This window comes from Crotalus tigris, unplaced genomic scaffold (assembly GCF_016545835.1).
Source record: "Crotalus tigris isolate CLP2741 ecotype Arizona unplaced genomic scaffold, ASM1654583v1 scf7180000023618.1514416, whole genome shotgun sequence".
In the NCBI taxonomy this organism is placed as follows: Eukaryota; Metazoa; Chordata; class Lepidosauria; order Squamata; family Viperidae; genus Crotalus; species Crotalus tigris.
Window position 1 is genome coordinate 814,357 of NW_024100082.1, and position 22,569 is coordinate 836,925.

Sequence of the window (22,569 nt, forward strand, 5' to 3'; positions counted from 1 at the left end):
CCAGCACGGCCAAGATTTTTGTGAAGACCCTCGGGGCCGAGGATAGGCCGAAGGGAAGAGCCCGGTACTGGTAGTGTTTGTGTGCGTAACAGAACCGCAGGAACCTGCGGTGTTCCTGGATGATCGGAATGTGTAAGTAAGCCTCTGTCAGGTCGATGGAGGAAAGGAAATCCCCCTTCCTGATACTTGCCAAGATGGACTTTAGGGTCTGCATCTTGAACCTCCTGTAAATGAGGAAGTAATTTAGACCCTTTAGGTCCAGTATCGCCCTCCAACCGCCTGAGGCTTTGGGAACTACAAACAGGATGGAGTAGAACCCTTCCCCGATCTGTTCCTGAGGAACCCTTTCTATGGCTCTGATCTCTAATAAATGAGCGATGGCTGTTGTGATTAGTTGTGTTTTTGATGTATTGTTTGAAACCGGGCACTGTATAAAACGATCTGGGGGAGAAGATCGAAACTCTAGGGAGAGACCCTGTCTTATGGTCTCTCTGACCCAGGCGTCTGTGGTTGTGTTTTCCCAAACGTCGTAAAACAGTGCCAGTCGACCCCAATGGGGTAGTCCTCCTTGGCGTCACTTGGACCGCCTGTAAGGACGACTGCCTGATCCCCTGAAGGGACGCTTGGTCTGGAACTGACCCCTGGCTGCACTACTCTGGCGGTCCTGTTGCCGATCCTGTCTGAAAGAATAGGATCGCGAGCCTCTGGGCCAATCCCAGGACTGCCCTGCCCGAAAGGGCTGTCTCCAATCCCAGGAACCGCTGGGATGGAATGATGGCCTACAGAAGTCCTGTTGGGGCCGTCTATCTGGTTTTTTAGAGGGATGGGCCAGCGCCTTGCGCTTGTCCTTGCCCTCAATGATATGAGGCTCTAGGACCGGACCAAAAAGGTGGGTGCCACTGTACCTAGATGTTGCTAAGTGCCACTTTGCCTTTAAATCCGTGCGCCATTGCTTCAACCAGAGCAGCCTACGTGACGCCACTGAGGCTGCAATGGATCTGGCTGAACATCTAGCCGAGTGTAAGGATCCATCTGCAATGTATTCGGCTGCTGCCACTATTTTCCCTATTGTTTGGTGCGCTCTGACCTGATCCGGCGGAATGAGCGTCTGGAGTTCCTGCAACCACATAATTGCCGAGCGTGCAAAGAAGGAGGATGAGGTTGCCGCCCTTATGGCCCAAGCCGAAGATTGGTGAGCTCTACGAAAAGAGAACTCGAACTTTTTGTCCTCTGCCTTCAAGAATTCAGCCATGTCCCCCGGGACGGCGGTATTGGAGAACAGAGAGGTCAGCAGAGCGTCTACAGATGGGACTTCTAGAAGAGAAGCAAAAGAAGAAGAGACATTGTAAAGTTTCTTGTCTAAACTGCTCTGTGAAGGAGTGGTAGCAAGGGATGCCCACTGCTTTTCCACCGTAGACCTGAAGACTAGTGGGCATGGAATCTGCGGTTCCTCCTTGACCTTTTCTGCAAACAGAGGGTTGGCTTCCTGGTTGGATGAGGAAGAAGGAGTCTCCTCCTGGGCTGAGGTAAGTTTTACCGTGTCAATAGCCCTTACGAGGAGTGACCGAAAAATGGACGGATCAAAAAGCCCGGAAGAGGTCACCTGTTCAGGAGCTGGATCCTCCTCCTCAGACAAGGGAGTGTCTGCTACTCCCAGTTCCACTGATCCCTCCTCCCCTAATTGTGAGGATGTCTCCGAAACAGCAGAGCTAGGTCTAGTATCACGTTCCACCTGAGGTGGGGGAATAGATGCGGGAGGAGTAGGATGGGACTGCACCTGGCTACTCTCAGTTGATGACATAAACTGCCTGAATGCTTGGTGCATGAAGGCCTGGAATTGAGCCTGGGACCACATTTCCCCTTGGTCCCTGGAACTGACCCCAACCTCCGTTGAGGCACACCTGGTCTCAGGTGGTGGTGTGCTGATGAAGGAGAGGAGCGAGGAGGACCTACCTGCTCGGTTTCCCCCCGAGGAGACCAAGGTCTTGGGGCATCCTGAGATGATTCAAATTGAGGTTCTGTCAAAGGAGTATCCAGTGGGGCGGGGGAAACCATTTCAGTCCCACTGGATCTGAGCCTTTGTGCCTTGGAGAATTCTCTCTCCAATGCTAAGTGTCTCCTTGTGGCCTCTCGCCCGGCTGATTTGGAAGTATCTTTGGAAGACAGATGTTTGGTTTTAGCTTTTTTCTTCCCCCCCCCATGCCCAATTCTTCAGATCTGCGCTTTGCTTGAGCGGGGGGGACACTAGATTGAGAAGCCTGGGGCGAGAAACTGTCTGCCATTGCCGTCTAGGTATTCCTGGACAGTAGTACCTAGAAATGGGGGGAGGAACCCAACACGCAGATCACAGTCAGAGATGTAAAACCGATCCTCGCTCTGAACAGAAGGCAATGGCAAGAACAGCCAGACAGTGTTCTAATGCTGTCTGTACAGGCCTTGTGACAAAAGGTCATGGGCTAAACTGAGAAACAGGTGGACAATAAAAGAATCTCTTCGCTCTTCTCTTCTAGGCCTTAGGACCAGTTAATAACACCTTGGTCTGCTCAAATGCAGCCAAGGCCCACACCTGGAGTAGCCCCCTCAAGTTTGACCACAACTCCTGTGGATACAAAAATATCTTCCCCCCTGAACAGGTCTGCTCACAGACCAAGTGACACAGGCAACAACTATGCGTCTGCAATAATGCAGGAATAACTGCCAATGATATGCAAAAATTTCAATTAGGCCTCCAAAATGGCGTCCGCCACGTGGGACCTCTAGAAGCAGCCGCGCTAGATCATGTGGTCAAAATGGCGGCCGCCAGGCCTTAAGGCCTGGAGAAGGAAAACCCTGTCGTATTTTAAACAGGAGAATCAATTACACAGCAGGGGAGCACAAGGCTGATTTGGGATTCCTCCCCCAGTCCCCAAGCACTTGCGATTAGTAGCGCAGCCCCTGCTGCGATCCAGATAAAGCTGCAGTCAGGAATTCTCCCTCAAGGCCTCGAGGCAAATAAATCACTCAGGAGGTCTCCGAGTTGAAAAGCCGACCTCCGCTACCCAGCTGAATTGGCGGAACCGCAAAGAGGCTACAGATCGTCGAAACGGGAGCTCCCTAACGAACGAAGCCTGCAGCCTCCTTTTCAAAGCCCAAAGGGCTGCAGGGGAGGGAGGACAGAGTCCCTATCCCCCCCAACGCAATCCTCTTAATTTGGAAGTGAAAGCCGAATTAATCTAATTGTTAATCAATTTGAATTTAAAGTATCCAATTTTAATTTGAATAGCCTAAAAGAAAAAAGGAAAGAATCAAACTTAGCTAGGAGCCTTCTGAAAAGCGTCTTGCTGAGCACGAGACTAAGACAAAAACTGGGAAGACACACCCAGAAGGAGGCGTGGCAGAGTTTTTTTGTCTTAGTCTGAGCAGGTGGGATTAAATTACCCAATCAGTGGAGTCTACATCCATCCTGATGGAGAAAAATTGGTATGGGACTTGGATTTAGTTTATAGAACAAGAAGATGGAGTTTTGGATATTAAAACTTTGGGGTGGGGAATGAAGCTGTTTCTTTTATTAAAGGAATAAAACTTTTCCGCAAATCCGTGTTTACGGTATTTGAGGCTGCATTTTTTCTTTCTAATTTTAGACTTTGTGGGAATATTGTTATAATTAGAGCAGCTTTCTGGCCCTACTTTCTTTACTTTCTCTTAAAAAACATAAACTGTAATTACTTCCCTTGGCCACTAGGGGTTGGAAAAATGAAAACTATTTTTAGAGATGGATTTTTTAAATTAAAATCTTGTTACAATTTTTAGAAGCTAAGTTTGAGAAAATTGAAATGCTATTAAGATAATATTGGATAAGATCCACATGGAACACCAAGACATTAAAGATAACAGAATTAAAAATTAGGAAAACTATTTTATAAATACATTTTATGTTTCAAAAGAAAAAAATGAATGAAGAAAATGTGAGATTTTTTTTAAAGTATTTTATTAGAGAAGTAATATAATGTGTAAAGATGAAACAAATGTAAAAATTAGTAGCATAAAGAATGTTGGAAAAATGATAGAGGGAGTATCTAGGGGAGTAAATTTGGATAAGATTTCTTATAAGGAATTACTTAGTTTAGTTGGGCAGTATTGGCAATTAAAGCCCTTAACTGAGCTGAAGCAAGAAAATGTTGTATATTCTTGGTTTTATTATAATCAATTGTTAGTGAGGTGGAATATAGATCAAAAGGTTGGTATTACTTTAGAGGATGTGAATTTGGTAAAACAGACTGAAGATCAAAGTCGAGCTCATATAAAAAGAATTTATAGTGCTTTAATAGAATTGGACTCTGAAACGTAGTTAGTTAAAGATTGTATGGTCAAATGGGCTCAAAATATTCAAGATCCGATTTTATTGGATACATGGGAGACAATTTGGGTTAGAAATGTAAAATTTAAGAGAAAATTTTTATAAAATGTTTTATAGATGGCATTTGGATCCCCAAAAGTTGTCTCGCATGTATCCGAATTTACAGCCCAAATGTTGGAGATGTGGAAATTTAGATGCAACTTATTTTCATATCTGGTGGACCTGTGAAAGCTTTTTGGATTAAGATTTGGTAGAATATTCAAAAGAATTTTAAGAGAAAGATAAAGTTTACTTCGCAATTATTTTTGTTGGGTATTATTGTAGATTCTGATGTTAAAGAAATCAATTTGATGTTGAATCTTATAACAGCTGCAAGATTATTGGTGGGGCAATATTGGAAGAAAAACTCACTGCCTACTTTGGAAGAATGGATACTTAAGGTGTCTAATTTAGCAGAAATGGTGAAAATCTCTGCCTACTTGAAGGACCATTCACAAGAAAGATACATTATGGTTTGAAGAAGGTGGATTGATTATATTCAAAAGAAATATGAAACTGAAAAGTATTACCTTGCTTTTGAGTAGATTTTAGATAATTATTAATAGTTTTAATTATATTATTATTTTTGTTTTAATTTGTTAATATTTGTTTTGAGAAGGAGTTAAAGTGTGTTATGGTTTTGATTGATAGTATAGTTGGTTTATGTTAGTTAGATTATGTTTGTTTATTTGTTACCCTGTAATCAGCTCTGGGAAGTGGGGGAGGGGGGAAAGGGGAGAGGGGTGGGGGGTTTATATTGTAATAAATTTTTAAAACTTTTAATAAAAAAAAGAATGTTGAAAAAATGAATAGATGGAGGCATTGAAATTAGTCATTTTAATATTTTGTTTACTTTTATTTTTAAACTATTATTTTTTTAGAAATTATTTTAAATTTTGTTCATTAATGATGGATAAATATTTTTGATTTAATGATTGTCTTCTTGAATTCAAAACTGTAAGACTATTGTGAATTTTGTTAAACTTGCATATACTGTAGATTTTTATCTCTCTCCCCCTTTCCCCTTTTTTACACTTTTTAATCTTTTCCCCTTTTGAATTACCTGCTCCTTTTTTGTTATTTTATACTTTATTTTTTCTTGAAATTTAATAAAGTTATATTAAAATATTTCCATAACTGTTTGTTTGATAAGTCTGTAATAGCATCTCCCACCTCCTGATGGTTTGTCTTGGAAGAATCTCTTAAATTAACATTTGAAGTGAAAAGCAGAAATTCTGGGGAGATGGTCTGGTGGGCCAGCATATGGACCATGCAAAAGAGGAAGGAGACAAAAGTATACAAGGCCTTGCCACTTTCCCTTTCTTTCTAGTTATTCCATGTTTGCCACCATCAAATATTCCCCATGGCAAGTACACTGAAAATTATTTGGAATATGTCTCCTATGGGACAGGTGTAACATATGCGCATGAAGGCTTACCCCTCATTGGAAATGCTTCTATTTGCTTACTACAAAGACAGAATAAATGGAGAATGGAGCGGCCATGCATATTGTGCAACTGGGTTTTCATGCTCCAATCCTTGTTTCTTGTGTTGTTCCCTAAGCAAAGATTATCTCGTATCGTTAACCTGGAATATTTAAAATTATTCCTTCAAACATTTCCCTGGGGACCCCACACAGAAAAACTAGCTATCCTTATTTCACAGCTACCCAAACTGAACCAATCAAGCCTGACACTTCTGCAGAGTGATTCCAGTTCTTTCTCCTTATCTACTTCTGATAGTGACACAGTGTCCATCTCCTCAGATTAAGACTGGAAGGACTGACTCTAGGAAGAATGCAGAAAAGAGCAATAAAGATGATTGCGGGACTAAAGGCTAAAATTGTTGCAGGAATTCAGTATGTCTAATTTAATAAAAAGAAGAATTGGGGGTGACATGATAGTACTGTTCCAATATCCAAGGGGCAACCACAAAGAAGAGGGAGCCAACTTATTCTCCAAAGCACCTGAACAAAGAACAAGAAGCAATGAGTGGGAACTAATCAAGGAAAGAACCAACCTAGAATCAAGGAGAAATTTTCTGACATAATTATTAATCAGTGGAATGGCTTGCCTTCAGAAATTGTGGTAGCTGCAACACTTGAGTTTTTAAGAACAGATAGGTTAACCATTTGTCTGAAATGATAGAGGGTTTCCTGCTTGAGAAGGGGGTTGGACTAGACCTCCAAGATCCCTTCCAACTCTATTATTCTGGTTGAAATTTCGAGTAGCTACACAAGGTTAGCTTGGAGACCATGGGATGGAGACACAAGATGGTTGGCTCCAGAGGAATTCATTGCCAAGTGGATAGTACGTAGATCTTGTCTGTGAAAATCTATGGAGATTCTCAGTCATCCAGGACACGCTTGTCCCAAAGGTGCTTTTTCAAGAGGCAACTGGACTTTCTTGTTTTTCTTTGAAGACATTTTGCTTCTCAACCAAGAAACTTGGATGAGCTGAAGCTCTGGCTGGAGGGTGGGGAATGGAAGGATTTATATTCCTTGCAGACAGCTGATCATTTGTACTCTTTTAGAGAGTATCTGAGGCCACTTGGAGATTTGTCTGTGTCCTCAGGGTCACCTGTGTTGTGCAAATGGGTGTGCAGCCTTCTTGGAACTGCTGAAAGGATCGTGTTGTGGAGCTGTGCTTTCTGCAGGATGTTTTCTGCCCTTTGTCCCTTCATTGTTGAGATGCAGACAGTGCAGACTTATCCCCGGCAGCCTGTGCCTGTGTTCAACAGAATACTTTGTTGTGGGTTTGAGTCTTATTCTTTTAATGCTGTGATCCCGAACATAGGTATTTGAACAGATTACTGCTGACAGAAAGACAAGTTAAAAAAACACACATTCATACCAAACCTTTTCAACCAAAACTGAAGGAGTACAGGCAAATGTAATCCTGGACAAAGAATGCAAGTGCTGTACAGTTTCCAGCAGTCCTATCAGATATGTTATCTTATTCCACAGTTCCTCTCTAATCATGGGTGGATCATTTGTTACTAGAAACATTCAAATAATTGTTGTTTGAATTTTTTTTTTTTTGCTTGTAGTGAGCTGAGTCACAGCATGATGAATTGCTGCTTCCTCCCCCACCCTGCTATCTGCACTCTCTTTACTCAGAGTTGCTTCTATTTTCTTACTAGCCAAATAAAGTCACAAAGTACAGTGCTCTTTGCACATCCTGTCCCTTACTAGATTAGACCCACAGGAATATGATTATTGGAACTACTTGTTAGAACCACAACTTCTAAACTGATGTTTTAATTCTTTATTAAAAGAGGATAAATAGACAATATTCACATTGTCCCCTTTTCTCCTTGCCAAAAGAACATGAACACGTCATATTTATACCTAGAATATACTTAAAATGTTATACATGCATCAGAAGTTAAGACATTCCCTATTTGCAATCAACAGATGCAATACAAACGAAAGTGAAAGGAAAGATAACACTGAAGGAATTGGTGCTTCCCTAATTAAAAGTCTTCAATCACTCTTCATAGAAATTAGTTTCTAGACTTCTGATTTGTTGCCACAAGGAAACATCTGATTATCCTATTGGCAAAATTTCATCTCTCTTGTATAAAAGGTATAGTTGGATTGTCCAGGTAATGGCTTCTTCGATTGGGGTTTAGTATTGTTAACTTTTAACTCCAAAATTAAAGGTATTGCAAGAAACAAGTAGTGGTGAGGCCTGAGCAATTGACATCTGAAATGGAATTCTGATTGCTGGAAGGAAACTTAAAATCAAAAGGGAGGGAAATGCTATAGAAGGATGGATATCCACCAACACACAGTAATCAGTTTCTGCAGGTCCTCTATCAGCTGTAACAGAAGCCAATTCTGCTACACTGCATGGCACAGCCAAGGGATAAGTTTATTAAGCTGCTTCTGTTGATGGCTTTTAGGCCTGACTAAACACAAAGCAACACTCTGAAAACTGTCTGCCAGAACACTATTGAATAAACCTATAATAGCCTGCTTTAAAAATGCATTTATTGCTGTTTTTGAGTTTTCTGTCCCTTTTGCTAATATATTCGCATTATATTTGGCAACCACATAGCATTCGAGTTGAACCACTTTCTGCATAACAAATACACTAGAATATCTTTGGAAACTAACATTCCTGGGTATTTCACAAATATTTACACATATTTTGCAGAATTTTAAGAACAGTAGTTTCTCTTTTGACCCGAACTATATTTTTCAAAGATCCTGGAGCACTGGGGAACTACCGGAGGACTGGAAAAGAGCTAATGTAGTTCCCATCTTCAAAAAAGGGAAAAAAATGGTCCCAGGAAATAACAGACCTATCAGCCTGACCTCAATACCTGGGAAGATTCTGGAAAAGATAATCAAACAACAAATCAGCAAACACCTAGAGACACAAAGTCATTACTAAAAGCCAACATGGGTTTGTCAAAAACAGATCATGCCAGACAAATCTTATTGCATTCTTTGGCTAAGTGACAAAATTAGTGGCTCAGAAGAATGCTGTGGATATAATTTACTTGGACTTCAGTAAGGCATTTGATAAAGTAGATCACAACCTACTACTTGACAAGATAGAAAAATGTGGCGTACACAGCATCACCACCAGATGGATTCATAGCTGGCTGACAGGCCGTACTCAGCATGTGGTCCTCAATGGAACCGCATCTACATGGAGGGAAGTGTGTAGTGGGGTGCCCCAAGGCTCTGTTCTGGGCCCAGTGCTCTTCAACATCTTCATCAATTATTTGGACGAGGGGATAGATGGGGAACTCATCAAATTTTCAGACGACACCAAACTGGCAGGAATAGCCACACGCCAGAAGACAGGCTTAAGATACAGAAAAATCTGTACAGACTTGAACACTGGGCATTATCTAACAAAATGAAATTCAGGGGTGAAAAAAGCAAGGTTCTACATTTAGGCAAGAAAAACCAAATATACAGGTATAGTATAGGGGGTACCTTGCTCAATAGTAGTAACTGTGAGAGGGACCTCGGAGTCCTAGTGGACAATCACTTAAATATGAGCCAGCAGTGTGCTGCAACTGCCAAGGCCAGCACAGTGCTAGGCTGCATTAACAGAAGGATAGAATCAAAATCACGTGAAGTATTAATACCACTTTACAATGCATTGGTAAGGCCACACTTGGAATACTGCATCCAGTTTTGGTCACCACAATGTAAAAAAGATGTTGAAACTCTAGAAAGAGTACAGAAAAGAGCAACAATGATGATTAGGGGACTGGAGGCTAAAACGTATAAGGAACGGGTTGCTGGAATTGGGTATGTTTAGTTTAACGAAGAGAAGGACGAGGGGGGACATGATAGCAGTGTTCCAATATCTCAGAGGCTGCCACAAAGAAGAGGGAGTCAAGCTATTTTCCAAAGCGCCTGAAGGCAGGACAAGAAGCAACGGGTGAAAACTAATCAAGGAGAGAAGCAACCTAGAACTAAGAAACTTCCTGACAGTTAGAACAATTAACCAGTGGAACAACCTGCCTCCAGAAACGGTGAATGCTCCAGCACTGGAAGTTTTTAAGAAGAGACTGGACAGCCATTTGTCCGAAATGGTATAGGGTTTCCTGCCTGAGCAGGGGGTTGGACTAGATGACCTCCAAGGTCCCTTCCAACTTTATTATTATTATTATTATTATTATTATTATTATTATTATTACTACTACTACTACTACTACTACTACTACTACTACTACTACTACTGATAACAATAAATTCAATCCTGAAGGTTATAATCTAAAGATCTAAACCCTATAATAAAATACTCATTTCATTAAAAAAAAGACTATTAAGAAAAAATAAACTCATGCCCTGGACTCACTCCTTAAAATCAAGAAGATACATTTTTTACACTTATACAAAAAATATCCTCTATGCTGTATATCAAAGTTCTTCATGAGATGACAAATTCCGTACCTTAGGAATATAGTTCAATATCTCATTATGTTCCCTAACTATAATATTTCTTCCCAAATGTCTATTAACAAAGGTAGTAATATGAAACCAAAACAAGGCACTAGCTGGATTAGACCAGATCATAGTGGAAGAATATTCAAATTTCTTACAACAAAATCTAATGTCTTTTCCCTTAGTATTGGGTGGGGGTATTCAATAAATGTAAAGTAATATTTTCTGATGAAATAATTTCATTTTTAAATCATAACTTTTGTAAACATACTTCACATTCAGGAGTATATTTCATGTTTCTTACTTCCTTACCACAAACGTTTTCAGAACACAATGGAATGGAGATGTGAGGCAACCAGACAACTGTAAAATCAATAACCACTATTATTACTTCATATAAAATTGATAATAGTATTTTAAAAATCCGGATTATAGTATTGAGACATAGGTAATGATATAACCTGGAATTAGTGTTCTTGTGGAAGTAAAGCAGTCATATATTTTGGAAAAGGCAACAATTTTGTGGTAGAACATACAGATTTTAATCTTTTAAAAGAACAGAAAATGAAGTCCGCAAGGATGCGTACCATAGATGGACATATTTGGAGGCTGGCTCTGCCTGTTAGGTGTGGTAAAACAGTCATTTCCGGATTTCTGAAAACGGGGAAAACAGAATGTGTGTTTGACACAACATATGCCTAGCAATGAACCACAAAGACAGTCCTGTCAGACTTTTGAAGGGGACGAGACCAAGAATTGGAGTGAATTATTAAAAAAAAATGCAGGGCAACGTAATTCGAACTTTCGCAACTGTTTGATTTATCCACCGCCCTGTTTCCCCAGCAACTGGTCGCGGGGAAGCCCTTACTTAAGCCTACTGTCCTCGGAGGGATTCCCCAAATTAGTCTTTATCGCCCGCACCCTATGCAGTTCCGCCCTCATTCCTGGCGCGTTAGAGATTCATTCTTTGAAAGAAAGAATAAAATGAATGGAAGTTGCACTGTGATGTTTGGAGATTTCTTTTCCCACCTGGCTCCGAGAATCTTGGTGCTCTTCTCACTGTTTTCCGGAATGCTGGGTAAGTAACTGGAAGGATTAGAGGGGAGGACGGAAGTGCGTCGCTTCGTTTGCAGGGCCACTTACTCGACAAGGAGCCAGCCGGTCCCTGTTGCCTTCCCATCCTCCAAATAACGGTTGTTCCGAAAAAGGAACAACCTGTTCCTGCCCTGTTTCTCTTCCGTTCCAAATTAATCTTCAAAATATATTAATAGGAGGAAGTCCGTGATCACGATTACTACTTCATATAAACATCGATAAGAATGGAAAAGACAAGAAAAAAAGAAAAGAAAATGCATTTTATGTTTTGTGAAGCCACTTACTAATATTGGTTCTGACCAGGCAATCGTGGGAACTATCAGGACACCAAATATAAATTTACCAACCATGCTGCTGTCAAACTTTAGTTTCGATCTCACTCCACCCTTTTTTACATTTGCTTCTACGTGTAAAATGCTTCAGCCTGGAAAGCAACTATTTCCAAGAAAAAAAATGGCAAAATGGTGTATAACTTTGAGTTATTTTGGTTTAAATACTATGAACATAATTCAGTTAAAGTTAATTGCATCTGCTGCAGTTCTGGATTCTACAGAGGCACAAAAGAGTCATTAAAATTTCAAACTGTTTATAGTTAGGTTTACTATATTAGGAATGCTTTAACACCTTCATGTAATCGTAATGCATTTCCATCTTTGGAATACTGTGTATAGTTCTCATTGCTAAGTTTGGGAAAAAATATAATACAGCTGAAAAGCTACAGAAGAGGATATTCAAAATAAACACTGAGATTATTTAGCTCTGAAAGAAATCCAAGTGGTTCTTGTTTCCTGAGTTTGACTGCCTCAATGGGCTTGACAGCCAACTTTACTGGACTGTCATCTTATCCGAATGAGAAAGGAAAGATGCAGAGAAGTCTGAAAAGCCACTATCTTGGAATGTTTGGAGTGCCTTTGTAATGTTTTTTGACTAAAAAACTTAAAAGGGTATGATTTGACAACCCAGTGTCCAGTTGTGGGCATGGTTGGCCAGGTGGAATCTATGGCTGGAGGTTAGAGAACTGACAATGGTAAAAAAATAACTTTGCGATCAATCCTTGCATTTATGATCATTGTAGGTTTATAAAGCAAAGGAAAGCTGAAGTAAGATTGTAAGTACAATCATGATTTAAGTTAGTGACTGCTTTGTTTAGTGACCTAGTTGCCAGTCCCAATTATGGTTGCTAAATGATAGCCACCTGTACTTTTGAATATTGTAAAAAATGCCTCACTGTCCTTTTTTCAGTTAACTTGGGGAGTTTGGTATGGCTAAATCTGCCAATATCTCCAACCCAAGGGATGACTCAGTTGACTTCTCTAGAGGTCTGAGCTCCCTTTAGCAATACCCCGACCCCCACCTATAGGTCTTTGAATGCTTCTCGCCACACATCTCACTCTGACTTTACTGTCTTTAGATATTCACAGCTTTCATTTTCTCTCCACGTTTCTCCTTATCCTCTTCCTTCCTTTTCATTACTGTACAGGACTCTGATATGGCCTCCTTGTTATCTCATCATGGCTTTCACGTGGTCAGCTCAGATATCAGAAGGTATACCTTTCTCAGTTTCCTCCACACCCCAGGGTCTCTTTTCTCCTTTAATCTTTTCTCTGCCCCAGCAAAGCACTTACTTTTTTCTTTTTCTTTTCTAGTCTTCTAAGTAGGTGAGGCCTTGGGGTAATATATTGGCTATCACCTAGAGCCCAAACTGTCTCTTCTCTTGCTTGTTAAGTTTCTTTTTTATTAATCTGAATCTTCACTAATTTTCATTTTATTTTAAATGCTGCTGAGTTCAATTCACTTGCTCAATTGGGAGCCTTCCCCCTTTTCCCAGCTAAAAACCACTACAGCCACATCATATGTGTGTTGCAGTTACATTGTTGGCTGCAAACAAATTTTTGAGTGGAATTTAAAATACTGGTTTTAAGGCTTTACATGGCTTGAGCTAAGAAACCTTCAGGACCATCTTCTGTAGGTGAAACCACCTCCCCTAAATATTTAACCCAGGTGGAGAACCTTGGAGTACTTCAATGTTGAATGTTCAGTGCCAGATGTAAGAAGACCCAAAGTCAATGTGTTTCTCTAATGATCCCACATTAGGGAACAGTTTCCCATCAAAGTTCAGTTTGGGCCCATGTAGTCATCATTTAGAAATAATCTGCAAACAAAGCTTTCTTTGCAAGGAATTTGGTGTATTGCAGTTTTACAATCCAGCACATTGATATTGTATGTTCTTTATTATCTTATGTATTAGTATAGTTTATAATATGGTGTTCCCAGTAGTAATGTATGGCTTTTCGAGTTAGACCATAAGGAAGGCTGAACCCTAAAGAATTGCTTTTGAATTGTGGTATTGGAGAAGATTCCTGAGAGTCCCTTGGACTGCAAGAAGATCAAATCAGTCAATTCTCAGGGAAACCAAACCCTGATTGTTCTTTGGAAGGACAGATACTGAAGCTGAAGCTTTGGCCACCTAAGGACTAAAGAGGACTCATTGGGAAAGACCCTGATGTTGGGAAAGATTGAACACAAAAGGAGAAGGGGCAGCAGAGGATGAAATGGTTAGATAGTGTCATTGATGCAATGGACTTGAATTTGGGCAAATTCTGATAGACAGTGAGAACAGGTGGACCTGATGTGCTATGGTCCATGGGGTCATGAAGAGTTGGACACAACTAAGTGACTGAACAACAACAACAAAAATTACTGATTTCATGGCTGAAAACATAGATTGAAGGTGGTAGTATAGTAAAGTAATAAATAAATCCCAATAAATAAAATTATTTTTCATTGCATAGTTAGTATAAACATATTATTATATATTCTATTACAGTGGTTCTCAACCTGTGGTCTGCAGATCCCTGGGGGGGGTCACCATGTCCTCACAGGGGGTCCAGGAAAGCTTGAAGAAATGATTTAAATATTAAGTCTTCGGGGTCCATGGCTATGGTCCGTGGCCACAAAAAGTATTTAAAGAAAGTCCGCAGTGAAGAAAAGGTTGAGAACCACTGTTCTATTAAAAATCAAAAATATTGCACAGCAAACTAGCTGCACATTGACTAAAATTAATGTTTTCTCTTTAATTTAGGTGACTGTGGACCTCCACCAGTATTGAAACATGCTATGCCATACGATCCTGTTAAATCTATTTACAAACCTTATCAGTCAGTAACCTACAAATGTCTTCCTGGCTATAGAGAAAACCATGAAAAAAAACACATTGCAACTTGTTTTCCAGAAACAGGATGGAACTCGATGGAAGAGTTTTGTGAGAGTAAGTTTTTTTCTTCTTTATATTTTCTTGTTATATCACCACTGGCTTATTAAAAAGAAGGGAGTAATTAAGAATTATCTAATACTTAGGCTCTTTATTTATTTATTTGTTAGACTTGTAAGGATGTAAAGGCACATTTTCTGAATCCTGTTTTTCTTCCTTACTCCCCTAAATCCTCACTCTCCTGCTCTGTTCTTCTTTCTCTTGCTTCCTCTTCCACTTTTTCTTTTCCTTTTTTCCATGCCTCTGTTTTTACTCTTATTTTATCTTTTCTTCTCTTCCCGCCCGTCTTCCCCTTTTTCAATTTTTTTGAATATCAGCTCCTTCCAACCTGCTTCTTCTCCTCTTTTGGTCTCCCCATACTTGTTTCCCTAGTGTGGAAAAAAAAAAGGACTTACCCCCTCTCACCAAAAAAGCATTATGGGAAGCAGATTGATTTTGCAGATTAGCTTGAAATTTCAGAGGCCAAGAAAAAAGTGAAAGAAGCAGGAAGAGCCCCCTTTTCCTCCATCTCCTTGCTCCCCCAACCCACTCCACAGGAGGAAGCCAGTTAGTTGTTGGGCGGGGCATCAAACGTGAGGGTAGAAGTTTCCATATGGCACAAAGAAATCAAAATTGAGATTCCCATAGTTCTGGACGCACTGCACTTTTAGCAAAGCTGGCAGCATCAAAAGGGCAAATATAACTAGCTTTCTAAAATACCTATATATTTTATACTCTTTTTAAAAATAGTGTAAACTTTGCTATTTTCAGAATCCGATGTTGTTTTCTTTTTCTTAATTTTCTTGGTAACTGCATTCTGACAGATTTATGCTCTATTTCTATGAGTTCAAGAAGACAAATTAAGAATTAGTGATGCTATCCCATTGGCATTCAATTATATACGAATAAATTTGCTGTTATTTCTAAATATTACAATACCAATATAGTAATTGAAGATGTATAAAATGCTGCAAAGGATGTACAGCTATGCATTTATTTTCTAATTGTTTGAATGCAGGCTGTATACAATTATTCAGATAATCTCTAAATTAGATTATCTCCCTTTCTTTTAGAGAGTATTTCTGCAGTATGAGTCTCACATCTAGCTGCAGAATTTGGCTATAAATCCCCCATGAAAAATGAGGGTGTAGGGTCTCCTCACGTCACTGGAAATTGTCCCAGGGGAAACCTTTATTGTGTTAAGTGACGAGAATGAATAATTGGAAATAAGACAAGAAAATATAGAATCACTGGGGCATCTGGAGACCTCACAATTAATAAGAACACTGAATAATTCTCTCAAGCTTTCACTATATAAAAACCACAATTGATTTTATATTTAATTTAGTGAAGGCTACAAGGAGGAAGAATGGTTCTAAGTGTTGGTAGATCATGTTTTAGTAAGGCCAACAATGGATCTTGGGATAAAATGGCCATAGAAGAAAAGGAACAAAATAAAATATAAATGCTTGGAAGCTGCTTGGAATAATATGAAAAAATACAGACATTAAAATAAAAGCCCAAGAATTAATATAGCTGAAAATCTGATAGTTACCATCCTTATAAAATAAATTTGGCAAATGATAGTTGAAGGGCTTTATCCTACCATAAGTTCTTATTAATTTAACCATAAAAATGCTCTTATTAATTCATTTATCTTTATAAAGTATCCAAGAGACTTTGGAAACTCTGTTAAGACATTAATTTATATTTAATATTTGTTTTGATAACATTAATCTTACTCCAAAGACTAATAGGAACTCTAATCATTGATTATACAGTACCTACTGAAATTATAGCTATACATTTATGCAGTAGTAACTGTGAGAGGGATCTTGGAGTCCTAGTGGATAGTCACTGAAATATGAGCCAGCAATGTGCTGCAGCTGCCAAAAAAGCAAACACAGTTCTACGCTGTATTAATAGAGGGATAGAATCAAGATCATGTAAAGTATTAATACCACTTTACAATGCCTTGGTAAGGACACAGTTGGAATACTGCATCCAGTTTTGATCACCATGATGTAAAAAAAATGTTGAGACTCTAGAAAAAGTGCAGAGAAGAGCAACAAAGATGATCAGGGGACTGGAGGCTAAAACCTATAAGAAACGGTTGCTGGAATTGAGTATATCTAGTTTAATGGAGAGAAGGACGAGTGGTGACATGATAGCAGTGTTCCAATATATCAGGAGTTGCCACAAAGAAGAGAGAGTCAAGCTATTCTCCAAAGCACCTGAGGGCAAAACAAGAAGCAATGGATGGAGAGAAGCAACCTAGAACTAAGAAGAAACTTCCTGACAGTTAGAACAATTAACCAGTGGAACAACTTGCCTCCAAAAGTTGTTAATGCGCCAACACTGGAAGTTTTTAAGAAGAGATTGGACAGACATTTGTCTGAAATGGTATAGGGTTTCCTGCCTGAGCAGGGAGTTGGACTAGAAGACCTCCAAGGTCCCTTCCAACTCTGTTATTCTATTCTATTCTGTTCTGTTCTGCTCTAAATTTATACATATATAATAGAACATACTACATACTTTTCAAGAAAAGTATCATCATCTTCATCATCATCATCATCATATCTGTCCACTGCAGGATGAAGGTCTCTTTCATGTGTTTCCATCCTATACAGTCCTGAGCTTTCTTTTGCCAATTGGGCCCTCAATACTTGCTGATGTTTTCAATCCATCTTGTTTTAGTCTCTTTCATGGATGTTTTTTTATCAAGTAAACAAAGTATAAACTGAAGTATTTTATTTTTGTATAAATTCAAATCCTGCCTTTTTAGAATAATATGATGACCCAGGGCACAGTACAAAGGCAATGCAGACAGCTGGCAATGTAAACAGTTCTTTAATGGTTGCAAATTTCCTTCAAATGCTCCCACATTTGCTGGCAAGCCTCCAACCCAAATTCACACACTCACCTTCCAGCCGACTTTGGCTGAAGGCAGTTTCAATATAGCCTGATTATTATAGGAATGTCCTCAAGGCCAAACCAAACAATACATCAACTTAATGAGTCCGCTTGAATCTCAGCTTGCCTGCAGAGTTTGCAAAGAGAAAAGTCAAAATGCAGTCTGAGGTCGTAATTCAGGAAATCCATGTAGTCAGCCAGTCCGGTTGTCAAGGTGTCCAGGTTTTCCAAAGGTACAGAACAAGAGCAACAATACACACTTTCCCAAGATTCAACATTTGTTCCCGACAAAGTCCCCACCCCACAGCAGCTCCTTATATCTCAATCCCCAGGTGTGCCTTGTGGGGTGGGGCGGGACACTCTCCTCCTGAGCAAGTGAGCCTGCCTGTGTTGTTCCCTCCTCTTCTCCACTCTCCTAGCTCTAGGATCAGGTGGGGATGGGCCTTGCTTCTCACCTGAACTCTGTCTCCCCTGTTCCAAACTTGAAGGGCCCTGGCCTGCCTCAGCCTGCTCCTCCCCACAGTCCTCTGAAGCCACAAACACCTCTCCCTGAGCCTCCATAGGGTCCTGTTGCAGCTCCATTTCTTCCTCCGATTCAGGCTCAGATGGAGGCATGACAAATAATCTATAAATATAGTGAATTCCTGCAGTAATAAATTAAACATTCCAGGTAAAGCTATAATGAGAATATAAATACTCTTGTTATGGAACTTTAAAAAGCTCTGTTATTGCATGATTATTGAGAATAACTATAATTTTATCAGTGTATAAAAGCAATTTATATTCAGAGTTGAATGTCATCATTATCTTGAAACTATTTAATAGAAGTCAATGATTCAAGCCAATCTCATGAACTTATTTCCACCTGACTAGTCTACTGTAATGCATTCTACTTGGGACTGCTTTTAAAAAAACTGCAGTTGACCCAAATTGCAGTGGCCCACATACTTTAAAGCCCTGAAAGTTGGGAGCACATAACACTGCATGTTTAGACCCTGCATTGACTAGCAGTCAGGTTCTAGGTCCAATTTAAGGTGCTGGGTTTGATCTCTAAAGTCCTTGTAGCTTGGCACCTGGATACCCACAAGACTCCCTTTCCAATTAATAACAGTCTGACTGATTAGATAAACAGGAAGCAACAGCTAGAAAACCTACACTTTTGTGTCATAGCATTTCTTTGTGGAAATCAGGCTAGCTACATTATTGTCCCTGAAACAGGCTAGTTGGCCAATGTATGAATAGTCAATTCACACATCGAGTAGAGACTATAAAAGTTTATTCTGTGTAGAACAATGGTATAAGAAGATAATTTGCCAAAGCAAGCACAAGCACTCAGTGAGAAAGGAGTACTTATGTAAGATTTTGCATATAGTTTCAACAATAATTACAAGATTGCAGAAGTTACAAATCATTAATAAGCTTCAAAAATTACTACAAGATAGGCCTCCCTATATGAAGCTTCTCTGCTATCTTACAGAAAACATAAATTGAGAATGTTCCTTCCCTACATGTACATATATTGTTTTTTCAAATTATTCTTTCTGAGGGAAGATCCTTGACAGGGCAAGATAGAATAATTTCAGGCTAACACCTTGCCTTTTTGCTGGACTTCAGAAGTTCATGAAGATTGAGTTGTGAAACTGAAAGTTGGAGGCACCATGTTATAGTGGTTATATTTTTACATGAACAGATGTTTTGAGTGGGGAAAAATCCAGACCTCAGATTATTTTATGGCATGCCCCAGGCTTGATTCCATCCCTTACTTTACTTAACATTTAAGCCAAAGGATTGGAAGAAATCACCCACCCACAATATTCTTTTTTTATATATATATTTTATTGATTTTCTCATTTTACAATTGAATATTTAAAAAGCAACGTGATACTGGGTTAGTCAATAATTCAATAGTGTACATAAATCTTTAATATAAATCTCACGTTACAGCATCAAATATTTCCTCTCTTTTTCCATTAATATCTGTTTCTCATATTGGGCTAGCAATTCTTATTGTTATCAACTAAATAAAAACATCTTTGTAACCATTATCAATAATTTTTAGCTTATACATGTCTTAATTGCGTTTGCACGTAATCCTTGTATACAATCAATGTCCTATTATTGCTTTTTTTTCAAGCTTTAATTTCCCATCAATATTCAAAATAACACTATTATTTATGATTTCCAAGTACTTTATGTTTAGGTGACCAAAAGTTTCCCTTATCTCAACTTCTTCCTTTTTCCCTTTTCCTACCAAAGTCTAATATTCTGGTTACACATCTTATCTATTTGATTATAATATTACTCTATTTTCTAAAAGTTATCTATTTTCCACCATATTTAACTATCTAATTGGTAATATAATATCCCTTCTAATAAGTCAAAGCCATTATTTTCTTCAGCCTTACTCTGGCTTTTTTACCTTGCCAGCTAACTCTTCCATGTCAATGCCTTTGAATCATCGAACAGTTCTCCCTCTGTTTTTATATATATTATTTGGAATAAGAAAGACCATTTGGTTGGGTTTTTTTTGGAAGAATAAGTCCATTAGAAACTTATTCTTCCAAAAAAACTCCAATTTCCCACAATTGTCCTAATAGCTTTATCTTCCATTCAATCTGTTCTTCTTCCTTTTCCTCAAATATGTTCTGATTTCTTAATTTCTTAATTTGTGAAAAGTCTTTTCCATTTTCAATGTTGTCGCTCCATTTTCTGATTTTTCAGCTGGCTGGGTCAGTTGGTCAGTTGGCTCCTCTATCTTAGCATTTAGTTATTCCAATTTTCTTTTTATTTTTTGCGTTGTTAATTGTTTGCTTGTAATCAAGATCTGGGTTTGTACATTTAAGCTAGAACATTGTTCCTTTGTGTTGCTTCTTATTTTATTACAAGCTGAAAGAATACCGTAAATGCCGGCGTACAAGGCGACCCGGCGTATAAGACGACCCCCATCTTTATAGCCGGGCCGCATTCCTAGAACGTCGTCTTATACGCCGGAAACTACCAGTATTTCAAGCGTATAAGACGACTCGGCGTATAAGCCGACCTCCGTCTTTGGCGCCGATTTCAGCACTCGCGGAAGTCGTCTTATACGCCGGCATTTACGGTAGTTTTGTGTATTGATTTCAACATGGAAAGGATTTTTTCCTGATCTTCATCCATATTTTCTTGATAGTATGTTAAGTTGAAGACTTTAGAGTGAAATGTTAAAAATATTTTTTTGTTTTTTGTAGCTAGGTATGGGACATCTATTTCACTTTTTATAGGTGGTCTTTATAATAGAAATTGTTTATCAAGTGAGAGTTTATAATCCAAGGTGTTTCATCATCTCGTGTAATAATATATGCTTCTCATGCAGGGAAATAGGAAAGTAGTTCCATAAACATAGCTCTGAGAGTCAATAAAAGTTTAGATTCATAGTTCAAGGAAGGCAGTTTCCAAAACAGTCTGCCACACAGATAAACCGCCTAGAGATCCCTTCTTTGCAGCTGGTTTTTCAAAGGTAGTAGCTGTCAAGGCCAAACAAGTCTTATCTGAAGTCTGGGCTTCAAGCCAGATTTCTTTTAGGCTCAGGAATTCTGGGAATTGAAGTCCACGAGTCATAAAAGAGCCAAGGTTGCCTACCCCTGTTTTAGGCAATAACAAATTGTAATAACATAATTCACCACAAGATGTCACCAATGCTGTTTTATAGCTTTTTAAGTCCAAAACTTATATGGTGGTTTTTCAAGTCTTTTTTTTTAAAGACAAAAGTCTCCAATAAGAGAAAATAACATTTTTAGTCTCCAAGTTTTTTTAAAAAAATACATCCAATTAGTTTAAAATTAATCTTATGGTTTGCTCTGTTTCCCCTGGGTAGTTAGTCAGCGCTTTTCTTAGAGCAGTGGTTCTCAACCTGTGGGTCGGGACCCCATTTGGGGTCGAACGACCATTTCACGGAGGTCGCCAAACAAGGCTGTCTGCCATTTTTTCCCCCTTTTCTTTGGCCACGCCCCTGGCACCTGGTGATGTATAAGTGGTTGGGGGTCACCACAACATGGGGAACTGTATTATGGGGTCGCGGCATTAGAAAGGTTGAGAACCACTGTCTTAGAGGGTGGGGTAGAAGTTCCCTTCCCTCTCTCCTCACAGGAGGAAAAATGCTTTAGGCAGCTTTTTCAGGAAATAAAACTTAGGATTTTAAAGAGAGTATCAGGTCTCACCCAGTTTCATCCATGTTGCTTGAAAGTTGCTTGGTGGTGCTTTTTGCTTCAGCTGTCAGCAGCTTTGTGACCAGTCATTCCCCTGGGATTTGGAGGGCTTCCCTGGATCAAATGGAAGGGCCACTGCCCTCCCGTGATCAAATGGGGGTCCTTGCTCTACAGGGAGATTTTCGACCCTTTCCAGGATCTCCCAGCGGAGCAAATTCAGACACGAAAGATGTGTCTTGTTAAAATATAAACCAAGACAACACCCTGTACACCAGGTACTGGAGAGTATTATAGTTAAAAACTAATAAAATATCTATGAAAAAAGAAGAAAGAAGTGTTTGTTTGAAAGGTATACATCTGCCAGAAAAGATTGAAAGAAGCATGAATGTAAGAAATTTTGAGATAATAGATATAACAAAGGATGGACTGGACTTTCATGGCAAGAGGAATGTTATGTTGTCAAGGAGAATAATTCAACAATGGATGTTGCAGAGATATTTACAACAGAGACTTATGAACTTTGGAAATGGGATGCAATTGTTGGGAAAGTTTCCAATTAAAAACCTAAGGAAAAGTTTCACTATTAAGAACGAAGTGAGGGTATTTGCCCCTGGATTCAGAGATACTGATCGGGGTGATTTGTGGTAAATAAGAAACCGCTGTAGACTTTCTAAGAGGAAATTATAATAACAGACTGTTAACAGAGTACTTTGAACTTAAACTTTGCTGTTGTTTAACATGTTAACTATTTCTCCTTTCATATATGTAATGTATGACAGATCAATTGGATTGTGAATACCTTATACATTTTGGACCTGGTTTGCAAGGGCCAGAACTA

General features: G+C 39.2%; 1 protein-coding gene across 1 annotated transcript in view; it reads left to right on the plus strand.

The window, feature by feature from the left end:
• The first annotated feature begins 10,964 nt into the window (after window positions 1-10,964).
• CR1 (complement C3b/C4b receptor 1 (Knops blood group)) overlaps window positions 10,965-22,569 on the plus strand; it is a 94,336-nt gene continuing 82,731 nt past the window's right edge. The window contains exons 1-2 of the mRNA XM_039320053.1: window positions 10,965-11,367; window positions 14,467-14,652. Coding sequence (XP_039175987.1) covers window positions 11,214-11,367; window positions 14,467-14,652 — 340 coding nt within the window. The 5' untranslated portion in view covers window positions 10,965-11,213. The remainder of the gene's footprint in view (window positions 11,368-14,466; window positions 14,653-22,569) is intronic.